At 39.9% G+C, this 14,261-nt stretch overlaps 1 protein-coding gene and 1 long non-coding RNA gene across 4 annotated transcripts in view; one reads left to right on the top strand and one right to left on the bottom strand.

The window, feature by feature from the left end:
* TNFRSF11B (TNF receptor superfamily member 11b) overlaps positions 1 to 2,688 on the top strand; it is a 28,718-nt gene extending 26,030 nt beyond the window's left edge. Inside the window, exon 5 of the mRNA XM_006750667.3 lies at positions 1,475 to 2,688. Within this exon, the coding sequence (XP_006750730.1) occupies positions 1,475 to 1,863 (389 nt within the window). The 3' untranslated portion in view covers positions 1,864 to 2,688. The remainder of the gene's footprint in view (positions 1 to 1,474) is intronic.
* LOC115945105 (uncharacterized) overlaps positions 1 to 14,261 on the bottom strand; it is a 249,494-nt gene that overhangs the window by 2,067 nt on the left and 233,166 nt on the right. For all 3 annotated transcript variants that reach the window (XR_014144351.1, XR_014144353.1, XR_014144352.1), the window contains one exon: positions 1,530 to 1,647. This is a non-coding gene — a long non-coding RNA (uncharacterized LOC115945105). The remainder of the gene's footprint in view (positions 1 to 1,529; positions 1,648 to 14,261) is intronic.

Genomic DNA, 14,261 nt, shown 5'->3' with positions numbered 1-14,261 from the left:
TATTAGCATCCCCTCTGGCCTACCTAGATGTTCTTTAAACACTTTGGATCTTATCTTGCATTTCCACCAAGAAGCTCTGTTGTATTTATTTGTATTTATTTGGTAATTCTGTCCAGAGGGCCTCCAAGTGTCTTACAGATGTCCTCTCATTAATCCTAACAGCATAGCCTATTTTTAAAATTACCATTTTAATAGCATATGTTGTGAGGATTAATGAGATGAGGTCTGTAAAGTGTTTGAGCTTCTTAGAGAAAAGGGCTAGTTAAAACCAAGTACTCTCATGTTTTAGACTTTTATAAAAAAGTCTCCTTTAGAAACTGTGTGTGTGTGTGTATGTGTGTGTGTGTGTTATGATGGGAAAGAATCCAAGGGGAAAAGGAAGTTTCATGCAGTGTGGACTGTAAGCTTTAGGATATACAGTGGAAAGAGTTCTGACTTCCGTTAGCATTGGGAGCACCTGCCAGAAAGGAGGAGGAAGATTTTCATAATGCAGACAAAGTGAGAAACCCATCTGCTCTTTACCTGTAGTTAGATGACCAAAGAGTCCTATACTTCCCAAAAAGCCTCAAACATCTGAAACTGAGGCCTGTTATGTTAGGAGACTAAGATTTTTGACTTTCACTTGTGCAGAGTAAAGTTTTCTTCTGTTTTTGGCAAATAAAATGTATTCTTTGAAAGTATAATTAGCCCTGAAGCAGGAAGAAAAAGGGGGGTGGGGGAAGAGATGGGATAAGAGAATCAGGGACTGTCAGAATTGGAAGGGGCCAAATTCTCTATTTTATAAATAAGCACATTTCAGTCCAAAAAGATGAACTGACTTGCCTTAGGGCTCACAGACAGCAAATGACTCATGTCATTAATGGAAATGTTAGATACTCCCTCTTATGTTTATGTCCCAGCTCATTACTGAAATATTCTCTAGGCCATATGAATCCTACCATTCTTTGTCCTCATTCTATTGAGTTTTTCAGATCTCCTCCTCCTCCATAGTAATCCTCTGGTGCTATTTATTAAAGACCATTTATCACACCCAACTCTTCAAATGAGGTATATATCACATAACCACTAATGAAAGTTTATATTACAAAATGGCTAAGTCGAATACTTTATTCCTATTTTTCTGAAATGTTATCGTTTTAATTTTTCCAGTTTTTCTTAGAAAACTGAGGGTGATGTGTCTATAGTTTTCTACTGTTCATTTCCAAAATCAGGGCTTTTCACAAAGCTCTGCTGGTTGCCTAGAATACATAAAGCACATTACCCTTTATAACACGAAATAATATTCAACTCAGTTCTCACAAATAACTAGCATCACTTAGCCCTCCCCTCCGCCATAAAAAGGAAGGGGAAGGTTATCCTTAAAATAAATTTATGAAATTCTGGGAGAAGCTCCTTCTGCCTCATGGTCGTTTTGTGGTGGTGGCTTTAGAATATACATTATGTGACCGTCTCTCCGGGCTTTTGCTTGATGCAGATATCGACCTGTGTGAAAACAGCGTACAGCGGCACATTGGACACATAAACCTCACCTTCGAGCAGCTCCGGACCTTGATGGAAAGCTTGCCAGGGAAGAAAGTCACAACAGAAGACATTGAGAAGACGTTGAAGGCATGCAAATCAAGTGAGCAGATTCTGAAGCTGCTCAGCCTGTGGAGAATAAAAAATGGCGACCAAGACACCCTGAAGGGCTTAATGCATGCGCTGAAGCACTTGAAAACATACCACTTCCCCAAAACTGTCACTCAGAGCCTGAAGAAGACCATCAGGTTCCTTCACAGCTTCACCATGTACAGATTATATCAGAAGCTATTTTTAGAAATGATAGGGAGCCAGGTCCAATCAGTAAAAATAAGCTGCTTATAACCGGAAATGGTCACTGGGCTATTTCCTCACAATAGACCAGATCCAATGAATGAGTAAACTGTTTCTCAGGCACTTGAGGGAGGTACAGTGATTTCTTTCTCATCTCCAAGCACTAGATTTGGCCACAGGGCACAAAAAGAAAGAATGGTGTGGAGAAAGAACTAACATCTCCCCCAAAAGTTCAATAAACCCCAAATAGTTTATCCAACTGATAGATCTGGTCCCGTATCTACTGACTATATTTTCCCTTATTACTGCTCACAGTAATTCAACTGGAAATAAGAAACTAGATCCATTGTGCCTTACTAAATATGGGAATGTCTAACTTAAATAGCTTTGAGATTTCAGCTGTGCTAGAGGCTTTTATTAGAAAGCCATATTTTTTTTCTGTAAAAGTTACTAATATATCTATAACACTATTACAGTATTTCTATTTATATTCATTCAGATATAAGGTTTGTACATATTATCATCCTAAAGGGAAATTGTGTAAGACAATTTTAGAAAGAAAAATATATATTCTGTTTATTATAATGACAAATGAGAGATAAAATATATTTTTTAATGGAAAGTTTATGGCATTTCTTAATAGGTACTGCCATTCTTCCTGTGTGGAGTGTTTTTGTAATGTACTTTTACCTGTATAAGCTGTAATATCATTTTATAGAAAATGCATTATTTAGTCAATTATTTAATGTTGGAAAGTATATGAAATATAAATTATCTGAATATTAGATGCTCTGAGAAATTGAATGTACTTTATTTAAAAGATTTTATGTTTTTACTATCTAAACAACATCATTAAAGTTTTCAAATTATTTTTCATTGCTTTTCCTCTTGGTTTTATTTGAATCGGACGTTAATGGGTCTGAGGTTTCACAGTTTTTCCTGTTCTTTTATCATCAGGACCACCTGAGAATTGTTAAAAATGCAGATTCCTGGACCAATTTATTGAGAAACTGAGGAGGAGGGCAGAAACCTGCATTCTTAATAAATTCCAAAGTAACTCTTACTACATTGAAATTGGAGAATTTCTGAAGTCAAGCTTAGTATACAGGCGGTGCAAACCACTTACAACTGCACGGCTAGCATCGAGAGACCAAACTAGTTTTATTTTGGTTGCAAGTAATGGAAACTGGCACTACTTAGTTTAAGAAAATAATTGGAAGGGTGGGGTATTGGGTTGAATGATGGTGCTCTCCCAAAATATCTTAGCCTGTGAATGTTACCTTATTTAGAAAAAGGGTTTTGTAGATGTAATTAAGGATCTTGAGATGAGGAAATCATCTTGGTGGGCCCTAAATCCAACGGCAAGTGTCTTTATAAGAGACACACAAAGGGGAAAGACAGAGAAGATGTGCAGACAGAGGTAGAGATGGGAGTGATGAAGCCTTAAGCCAAGGAACCCAGGGAAGACAGGGAACAAATTCTCCCCCAGAGCCTCTGCAGGGACTATACAGCACTGCTGACAACTTCATCTTGGACTTCTGGCCTCCAGAGCTATGACAGAATTAGTAGCTTTATTAATGTTTATTAGTGAAAGAGTTCATGTTTTCAGCCACTCAGTGTGTGGTAATTTGCCGCAACAACTATAGAAAACGAATACAGGTTGTATCCGAGCCTCAGAAATAACAGAATGAAAATAACTGTGGGCCCCTTGGGGGCAGAATTTCCTACACTTTGTCCTCAGTCTTTCATTCCTGTATCTTTCAGTTCAAAATTTCACATTCCTGGGATTGAGACTCTGGTTGTCCTAGATTGGGACTGGTGTAAAGACTTGGCTAGTGCGGGTCTGTCTTTTTCAGTTGCGATTCCCAAGAAGGGGATATCACTGTGAACGGGGTCTATTCCATCCCATCATGGTGTAGGCTACAAAGGTAAGACTATGACTTAGAGTACAACATTGGTGCTGATCAACCCTACCTTTGTGAAATCACATCCAGTTATGGACACTTAGACAGAAGGGCAGATCTAGGTAAATACCACACAAACTCATAAATCTGGGGAAATAAAAAGCAGAGGTGAAGTCAAGAGGCTCAAACCCAGAGACTCAGAATCCCAACATGGCAATACTTGAAGTGAAAAAGATTGTGGGAATTAAGTGCTGAGGGTATAAGCAGCAGAACAGGAGTTAACATTAGGAGCCCTCACTCCCCCTTCAGAGGCTCTAGTTCTTCCACCAAAGTTCCTATTTACAGAAAATGAAATGGTCTCCTCGCACAAACTAGGCTTGAGAAACATCTGAAAGTTAATGGCATCAAGTATAAATCACTGAAATGCCAATTTCATTGGCTTCCCTGGTTGCTACTCTGCGTTCACTCTACCTCAACCTTCTCCTCCAAGGGAAATAGGGTATGTGACTTCACGTCCATTTCTCTTTTTCTTAAAACTTACAATTTTAAAACAGCTTTAGATTTACAGAATCACTAAAAAGATAGTATAAAGTATCCCTAGTGAGCTATTTTGTAAAATGTGACTCAATTTCAGTCTTTCTGATGTTTTTTCATGAATAGGCTGATGTTAAGGATCTGGGGGAAGAATATCATGTAGGTAATGGCCCTTCTCACATCATATCAGGGGCCAGTGCTATCAGCATGACTAATTACTGTTGATACTAACCTTTGTAACTGAGTTAATTTCTATATAAGATGTGAGATACACACTGAAGCCCCCCCGGCCTTCTTTACTTATGGTCCTCCAGTTGTTCCAACATGATTTCTTTTTTTTCTTAAAGATTTTACTTATTTGAGAGAGAGCACATGAGAGGGGGGAGGGTCAGAGGGAGAAGCAGGCTCCCTGCCGAGCAGGGAGCCCGATGCGGGACTCGATCCAGGGACTCCAGGATCATGACCTGAGCTGAAGGCAGTTGCTTAACCAACTGAGCCACCCAGGTGCCCCCCAACATGATTTCTTGAAAAGACTAGCATTTCTCCATTTAATTGCCCTTGCATCTTTGTTAAAAATCAGTTGATTATATTTGTGTGGGTCTATTTCTGGATTCTCTATTCTGTTCCATTTATCTGTAAATCTATCCTTCCACCAATACCACACTCTCTTAATTATTTGCACTTTATAGTAAAGCTGAAAATTATTTCTGATGATTACTCTGTCACGTGGCAGTATACTGGCTTTTTCTTGCCTTTTTGTATGTCTCATAATTTTTTTTTGTTAAAAGCCAAATGCGTTGAGTAGGTCAGGAGACAGGTAAATGGTTTATATACCTGGATATGGTCATGCCTGTCCTTCTGCTAGAACTGTAATGGAAGGCTTTGCATTAATTCAGTTAGCAATTCACTAATTCATTCTTTCTTTCTTTTTCTTTCTTTCTCTTTCTTTCTTTCTTTCTTTCTTTCTTTCTTTCTTTCTTTCTTTCTTCTTTCTTTCTTTCTTTCTTCTTTCTTTCTCTTTCTTTCTTTCTTTCTTTCTTTCTTTTTCTTTCTTTCTTTCTCTTTCTTCCTTCCTTCCTTTCTTTCTTTCTTTCCCCTCCCCTCCCCTCCCCTCCCCCCCTCCTCTCCTCCCTTCCCATCCCTTCCCTTCCCTTCTCTTCTCTTTTCTCTTCTCTCTTCCTTACTTTTCTTTTTGCAATGGTTATACTCAGTGCATCAGAGATTTCAAACTCCTAGAGATAGCTTGTTTTCAGGGTGGTGGATGTGTATCAGAGCAATGCCTGTTTGAGTTTTAGATCTTCCCCTTGAGCTGCTTCTCAAAAAGCTTCTGTCTACACATTCTTGTTCCTTTCCCATCCCTTGCCCAGCAGCATTTTGCTGTTACTTGTCACTTGAAGTCTGCCAGTTGTGGATTCAGCACCTAATCCCGCCCCTTGTCCCAAGAATAGACTTTTCCCCACCTTCTGTTCCCTTTCCTCAGCTGTAATGAGTGTTCCCCAATGTTCTAGAGCCAGTGGGTTTTCCCTTTCCCCTGCTTCATTAATGTTTTGATTAATGCTACTGCCCCTCCCTCCAAGATCTTATGGTTCTTTTTGATCTATTGATCTATTCTGTGAGTACTCAATGGGGTTCATGGAGAAAGAACATGCAAAAGCGTTGGAGGAGGTCATCAAGTGGACATGATCACTGGTTGACCTGAGAGCTGGACACAGACAATCAGAGGCTCCTCACCTAGTCTCCTGTCCTTGGAACATAAATTCTTCCCACCATTCCCACATAATTCCTGCCCCTGTGCGTGCATAGCCTCCTTTTCTCTCAATATCCCCCACCACAGCAGTGCATTTGTTACAACTGATGAACCTACACAGACACATCATTATCACCCAAAGTCTACAGTTTACATTAGGGTTCACTCTTGGTACTGTACATCCAATCAGTTTTGTTGGTTTTTTTTTTTAAGTCATGAAGGTGAATTTAGTTTGGTTTTTGTCATAACCAATTCCAGTTCTCTGCATTTCTCCCAGGAAGAAGTTAGAACTTGGTCAATTTTGCTGTTTAAAAACTTGATGTGAAAGATTGGATGGGAATTTAAACTATCCTCATGAGTCCAGACCCACTGTGTCCTCTTGTTCATCTAGAACCTTACACAAGGTGTGAAGTATTTTTGATGGATTAGTTTTATGGACTAAAGAATACAGACCAAGAAATAATTTTGAAATCCTTATTCTAGACCAGTCATATGAAATATTCCAAGAAGTTTTTACTTATTAACCATGATTTTTCTATTCTACCTATTTTGTTAAGCATCTTACTCAATAGATTATCTTCAGTATGTATGCATATACTGAAAATCTTTGTTCCATTGAAAATAATACTTTTGAGTGCCAAATTATAGTACTAAACACAGTGCACTTTATACCAGTTCTAAGCAAGAGATAGAGTGGCAAACTATCATTACTCCCAGGAGCATAGTCTTGGGTTGTTCTAATTTTTTATTTGTGAAACTATCCCTGTCAAACATAAAGGTGTTTATGCTCAGGTGTAGAAATAGGTGTGAGAGAAAGGGAGAGCTCTGAGAACAGAGAACTCTATGCTCTTCTTTGCCAATGCAGAGACTGATAGCCCTAGGAGTAGCTCCTTTTCAAAATGCTTAACACCTTTGGAGATATTTTCTAAACTGATGCCCAAACTCAATCTGAGGGACACACTTTTATTATTCTCTTCTCTTGATCAAAGTTCAAAATAGCAGCTGCTATCAGTTCAATTAGTGTAATTATGATTGTTGATATTGAATACAACTATATGCTCTAATTCTTTGACTTTCTTGCTGTTATTTTCCAAATTTCTCTCTCCTCAAATCTAGGAAACTATAAAACAGGGATTTAATAGTAATAATAACAATTATCTCTGCAGCTGAGTTTAAATACATCTGTCCTGAAGATGGCTAGAATCAAGTTGGAGAGACAGGATGTACACATAGCAGAGTACTTGCTAATACCGGACAGTAGATACTTAGTACCAACTGAATTGCATAAACATGGTACATTTATCAACTGTCATCTCTGAAGCCCAGGGCAGGCCAAGAAGCAATAACTTCAGCTAGGTTTTACAGGTACATCTAGGCAGAGAGAATGAGGTGGGATGTAGATATAAGGAATTGTATTGGAAAAGCCATAGAAGCTAAAATGTACATATGGAATGCAAAAGCATTGTCTAGACTCATGTAGTTTATATAAAAATTTAAAGAGTACTATAAAATAAGCTCAAAGAAGTTTATTAGTAATACACTGTGAGTTGTGAAACTAACTGCTTTATCTACCCAGAACTCTTCAGTTTAGTCTGGTAAGCACCTCCTTCTTTTAGGTAACTGCTCTCTCCCACCCCACCCCAACTCAACCACATAGTTCCAATGGGGCCTGACAATAACAGTCTCTTTCTGAACACCCAACTATTTCTTGCACTTCCCCCAAGGCATTCAGTGAGAGACCTTCCTTAGCATGTGTGCATTTGGAATTACTTAAAGAAAATTTTTTTCTGCCCAATGAAAATCTATAAAAAGTATGAGGCTAAAGTTGCCAGAGGCCGCAGAGAAAGGGAGCTATCAGAGAGAAGAAGAAAGAAGAGACAAGCAAGGAATCCTGATGATGTTCAAGCCCCTGGTTCTAGCCACATCTTTTCTTCCTGTTATTTAGCTTTGAAACCACTGACTTTCCCTTTTCCCCCAAGCCAGTTTCTGTAATTCATAAACAGGAGTCCTGACTAACATATAGAGTAAATAAGAGGTCTTTGAATGCCAGAGAAAGGTGTTTGGATTTGAGGAGCTAACTGTGATGATTGTGAGGTTCTATCCATCTGAGAATCTTTAATTTTATAATATTTACCTATAAACACAATAGGAACCATTGAAGTTTTAAGAAAGGTATTGATGTTTGCAAAGTAGAATTTCAAGAAGATTATTCTGGCAGGAGTGTATAGAATGGATTGGAGCGGGAATAGATTAGAGATTATTAAACCAGAAGAGCTGACTACTAGAATAGTTCAGCCATGAGGTAAATAGGCAACTCAGACTGCAGGTGGGAGCCCAGAGTGGAAAGGAAAGTTCACAGTAAAGAACCATTAATCTTTCCAGGAGAGTCATCAGAGAAGGAGCACCATCACTGGGTATTTGGTTATGACTAATGGATTGAGATTCCTGTCTTTTTCCAAATATTTAATACAAAATAAGTCTCCCATTTCTTTGGGTTTTCTTGAGTCTTTTCCCAGGGAAATCCACCTCATCTTTTGAGACACAAAAGCTTAAGTCATATTTCCACAAAAATCCTTCTAACTAAAACAAAGACATCTTCCAAATTGACATTTCAATAGCAATTTTGGTTTTTCATGACTCACTGACTTCAGGCAAGAGGAGGTAAACAGGACAGATCATGCATAAAACCTGTATCGTTCTCATGGAATCATAGGTTTCTGAGAGACAACATGAGGTCATCTGTTCATCTCTCCTGCCTTGGTCCAGCCATTCCTAAACTAGCCTGGAGAGTGATGACCTTGGATTTAAGCATTTTTAAAGTGTCTTATTGCTATAGTGATGCCCCAACACACACACACACACACACACACACACACACACACGTGTGCATGTATGTACACACAAGCAAAGCACACAAGCGCACATGTGAACACACGCACAACACAAACATGTACATGCGCACATGTACACACATGCATACACATGTACACACACACACAGCCAATGGAACCCAATTTCAGGACTTAAGAGCTCTCACTCTGTCATTGAGATTGGGCAAAAATGGTTTTTTTAATAGAAACTCTTACTTTCTTGGAATTTTAGAGCAGGTAGCCTTTATAGATTGTTCCAACCTAGTTGTTTACCAAACTTACCTAATCATAAGTATCATTTGGGATTGTTTGTTCAAACTGTACATTCCATAGCATCCTCCCAGGATGATTTTGAGTCACGGGTCAGGACTTGGGAGCTAGAATTCTTATTGGGCAATTTTGGGAGATATTATTATATCTAATCCTTGAGGACCAAATGAGGCTGCAAGAAATTAAATTGCACAGCTGCTATCAGAACTCAGAGCTTCTCAGTCCTATCAAGACTCTTGTTTAACTTTGTGTTTCTCTTAACAAAGATGGGAAACCCCTAGCTTTCTCTCTTGGGGTGCGCTTAATCCCACTGTACATGTATCAATCATTGCATTTAGCACCTGACAGTTTAACTGTCTCCCTTGATGTTGATGTTATGCTCATAATATCAACAGCAATAATAATAATGACTATAATTTATTAAATGCTTTCCTGTTAGATGTGGGTCCATTTAGGTTCTTAGAAAACAATGTTCTATAAAGGCAAAAGCTAGGAAATCACTGATTCATCTGATTTGTCATTGTTTCTACATTGACCTGGTACTCACAGTGAAGGTCATTTATTGAGAACTTGTGAGGGAGAAAGCCCTACACTTAAGACCATTACAGACATCATCTCATTAAATCTGAACAACCCAGTTATCAAATCATCATCATTTTCCTAAAAACCAACAGCTTTCAGCTTACTTCCCCTGACATTCACCATTCTTTTATTTGGGACCTCTATTATTATATAATGCTTGGACTGGGTGTAATATTTGATCTAGTCACAGCTGTCTCAAGTCTTATACACCCTTCCAATGATCTATCCCAATCACACCTTTGGATTTAAGCTTGAGATAACAAACATCACTCCTGAGATAGAAAGACAGCAAGAGTCAAAAAGGAGAGAAAAAAAACCAAAAAACCCACAATTTTGAAAAACAGAAATCCACTAGCCAGGAATCCAAGAGTAATGGTTTTGCATGGAAAACTCCATCTGTCTTTTTGTGGGATCTGGATCAGATTTTTCCCTCCAGCCACGAGAATATGCCACTCAAAAGGATCTGCCTTGGATGGTGACAAGATGTACTCTGCCATTAAGCACTCGTGGCAAGGAAAGCATCCAGGATTTGCTTACTAAGAGCGGATGGCAAAAGAAGTGAGCTTTGCTAAAGTCTCCAGAAAAAAATTCTGTTTAAACCCAAACCATGGAGTCAAGACTGGGTATTAAAAAAACTTTAAGCCAACAGACTGGCACTTGGGGGTAGCTGGCACTGTTATCTTTCCCTAATTATTTGAAAATACACTCTGTCGACTAAGCCACATTTAAAGAATAGGGAATGTCATAATAAAGCTTCTAAAAAATAAAATGTGATGGGGTCTGGGAATAAAAGAAAAATAAGAGCAGATTCTACCTAGAAATAAGTAGCCAGCTTTCTCAGAAGCGGGCCCATGTGGGTTAATAAACCTTCAGTAAAGGAAAAAGGGATTAGGAGTGAGACACACCTAATTTTAAATCCTGTCTCTTCTCCTAAATACTGTGATTGCTTTGGGGCTCCGCCATCCTGTCTGCACAATTGATAGAATAAAACCTCAGAAGCTTATCTGGTCATCCCACGTAAATTTCTATCCCAGCACTTGGCATAGTAAACAAGTGTTTTTTTAAAATGTATTCTTCACAAGAGATAAATTCACATGAGGGATGACACCCAACCATTTTGTGTGATCATCGGAGGGAAATGATAAATGGGTGTTCCTTCAGGAAACTATGCTGGTTATTTGGTGCAGAGCTGTAACCACCTCACCACAAGATGGAAGAGAGGCAAGTCAGGAGGAGGGAGCTGAGCGGGCAAGGAGGCATCCACAGGCCTGGCTTTCATTCTGGGCCCCAGACATGCTGGGCCTCCCTGGGCAACTCCCTGAAGCTTATGGTGTCCCGATGGCAATGGCGCTGTTGAGCATAGACACAGTGCACCTGCAGCCAAGATGGGTTGTGACAAATGCGGCAGCAAGCTGTTGTAGGCATCATAGCGACAGCAGATGCAGGCACTGAAGGGGTGTCCTCCCTTCACATGCAGAGCAGACGCTGTGAATTTTTCAATTACAGTAAGACCCTCTTTAAGACGAAGCTCTCTCCCAGCCACTGACATTTGAGAGGTTGAGTCAGCATATCCCCCCAAAGTTAGATAGTTCACTGAGTGTTCAGTGAAGCCACATCAATCACTTTGACTTCCTTTTGATGAACTGGATAAAAGAAAATCTCGCTCAGAAAGAACCATTCCGACTGGGAATAATCTTAAAGGACAGCTGAAAATAACTGTCACTGAACACCTGTCACGTGCCAAGATCTCACCTTTTTATGTTCATTCTCTTTTTTTTTTTTAAAGATTTTTTTTTTAATTTTTTTTTTTTTTATTTGACAGAGAGAGACACAGCGAGAGAGGGAACACAAGCAGGGGGAGTGGGAGAGGGAGAAGCAGGCTTCCTGCAGAGCAGAGAGCCCGATGTGGGGCTCGATCCCAGGACCCCAGGATCATGACCTGAGCCGATGGCAGACGCTTAATGACTGAGCCACCCAGGCGCCCCTTATGTTCATTCTCTTAACAGCTTTACAAATTAGGCCTTAATATTCCCATTTTAAAGATAAAGGGCTATGGCCCAAAGAGAATTAGTTACCTGTCCACCATTTCATTGCAAGTAAGTAACAGAAACTCCATTTTGTCTTTTAGACCCTGTTATTTCATTCTATCCCACTGGCGCAAAGACATTGGGGAAGTCAGAATGGTCAATGAAGAATCAAGGTGTGAGTATTTTAATGTTGTATTTAATGTTCTCAGCATTTTCTTTTGGCCTTAGTGTTGAGGGGAAACTAGTTGCACACAATTCTGAGTTTTGCCCACAGACACTGATGTCATGCACTATCCACCTACGCTGTTTCCACCCCAAGTAGGTGAGCAGAAATTCAATTCTGACACTAGGAGCTAGAGGTAATACAGACCTCCCAGGTTAAGGGCAAAGTCCTCCACAAGACTGCCTCCATTTCAGAGGTTAGCTACCAGCTACGAGTCTCAGGGCTCTTCAGGCCACAGAAACTTCTGACAGACCAGCTACAAAAAAGGGGTTCCCCATGACCCTAGATTCAATGACTTGTTGGAATGACTCTCAGAACTCAGGAAAGCACCATATTTATGATTATACTTTTTTATAAGGGATACTCCTAGGGTTAAGACCTGGGAGGGTCCCAGATATGGAGCTTCTGTGCCCTTTCTTGGGAGAATCAGATGCATCACCCTCTCAGCACAGCAATAATGTGTTTACTAACCAGAAAGCTCCACTGTCTAGAGTTTTTATTGGGGTTTCATTACATGAGCATGATTGATTGAACTCAATTTCCAGCCCTCCTCCATGCCACAGATGTCAAGATAGCTCAAAGTTCCAACTCTCTAATCAACGTGTGCTTGCTTGCTTTTCTTTCTTTCTCTTTCTTTCTTTCTTTCTTTCTTTCTTTCTTTCTTTCTTTCTTTCTTTCTTTCTTTCTTTTTCTTTCCTTCCTTCCTTTCTTTCAATATTTTTATTTATTTGTTTGCAAGAGAGAGAACACAGAGTGAGAGGGAGAGGGAGAAGCAGACTCTGCTGAGCCAGAGAGCCCGATGCAGGACCCTGAGATCACAACCTGAGTTGAAGGCAGACACTTAACCAACTGAGCCACACAGGCGCCCCATGGTTGGTCTTTCTTGTGACCAGACTCCACACTAAAATTATCCAGGGGCCTACCTTGAGCCATTTCATTAGCATAAAAACAATATTCTATATCACTTGGGATAGTCCAAGGATTAGAGTCTCCCTCCCAGGAACAAATGCCAATCAAATTCTTTATTCTATGCCATTGCTCTATCCCATCCCACTGCCCGAATTTGTTGTTTTCTAGCACCTTCAGTTCTGTCAGGGGCACTGCCAACCACCCTTTAAGCCTGCCACAGCTTGTCTTTGACTCTGTCTTTCCTTTGCCCTTCTCAAATAGCATGATTTCCCTTGGTTTGATTTTCTTCTCCAGGTTTCCTGGATTCTTCCTCTCCTCTCAACTTCTAATGCCACCATTACCCCGCCATTCAGAATTCAAACCCTCAGGAGCCTACGTTGTTGTGGGACTTCTTGACTGATCTGTCTTCCCCACCTTCATTTACTTCAATCCTTCTTGCACACAACTATCAGATCAATCTTCCTTAAACATCCAAGTAATTAGAGGTGGTTTGTTCCTCTAAGTGGCTTGAATGAGAATCTGTTTTCTCTGTGCTATAAAGTCTCCTCTGACATTACGTTTCCTTGCTTTTGCTCAAAGCAGAGATCAGAAAAACCACCAGCATGCCAAATAGTCTTGAGGAAAAGTACACAGCATGGTAACGGGAATGAGCACTGATTCTAGAGTCTAAAAGGTTTGGGTTTGAATTCTGGCTCAATTGCAGTCTGTAGGTGCCTATCATTGTAGAGGCACTGCATAGGGCAGAGATGTGAAGTGTGCAGTACATAGATACTTATACATAGAAAATCAAATCTGCAGCTAAATGGGTATTTTTCACACTCACCACACATTTCTCTAAACCCTTCCTTTTTAAGGCACTATACTAATTTCTTATTGCTGCTGAAACGAATTACCATGAACAGGGGTTTAAACAATATGAGTTCATTTTCTTGCAGTTTTGGAGGTCAGAAGCCCAGAATGAGTTTCACCAGACTAAACGCAAGATGTTGGCAAGGCTGTGTTCATTGTGGATGCTCTGGGGTAGCACCTGTTTCCTTACCTTTTCCAGCTCAAGGCCACCTGCATTCCTTAAGTCTGTTCTCCATCTTCAAAGCCAGCTAAATCAGGCCAAGTCCTTTTCATGCTACCATTTCTCTGGTTCTCCATCCTCTGCCTGTTTCTTCCACAATTAAGGACCCATGTGATTACACTGGGTCCACCTGAATATTCCAAGCTAACTCCGCATTTTAAGATCAGCTAATTAACAACCTTAACATATCCACACCCTTACTTCCCCATTGTCATTTAAGGTAACATATTTAGAGGTCCCTGAGATTAGGAAATGGGCGTCTTTAGCAAGGGGAGGGCTTTATTCTCTCTCATGCCAAGTTCAGGTAAAGTATT

This window comes from Leptonychotes weddellii, chromosome 4 (assembly GCF_054177405.1).
Source record: "Leptonychotes weddellii isolate Sample4059 chromosome 4, ASM5417740v2, whole genome shotgun sequence".
Taxonomy (NCBI): Eukaryota; Metazoa; Chordata; class Mammalia; order Carnivora; family Phocidae; genus Leptonychotes; species Leptonychotes weddellii.
The sequence above is the reverse complement of the archived record's forward strand: the minus strand, read 5'-3'. Positions and strand labels throughout refer to the sequence as shown.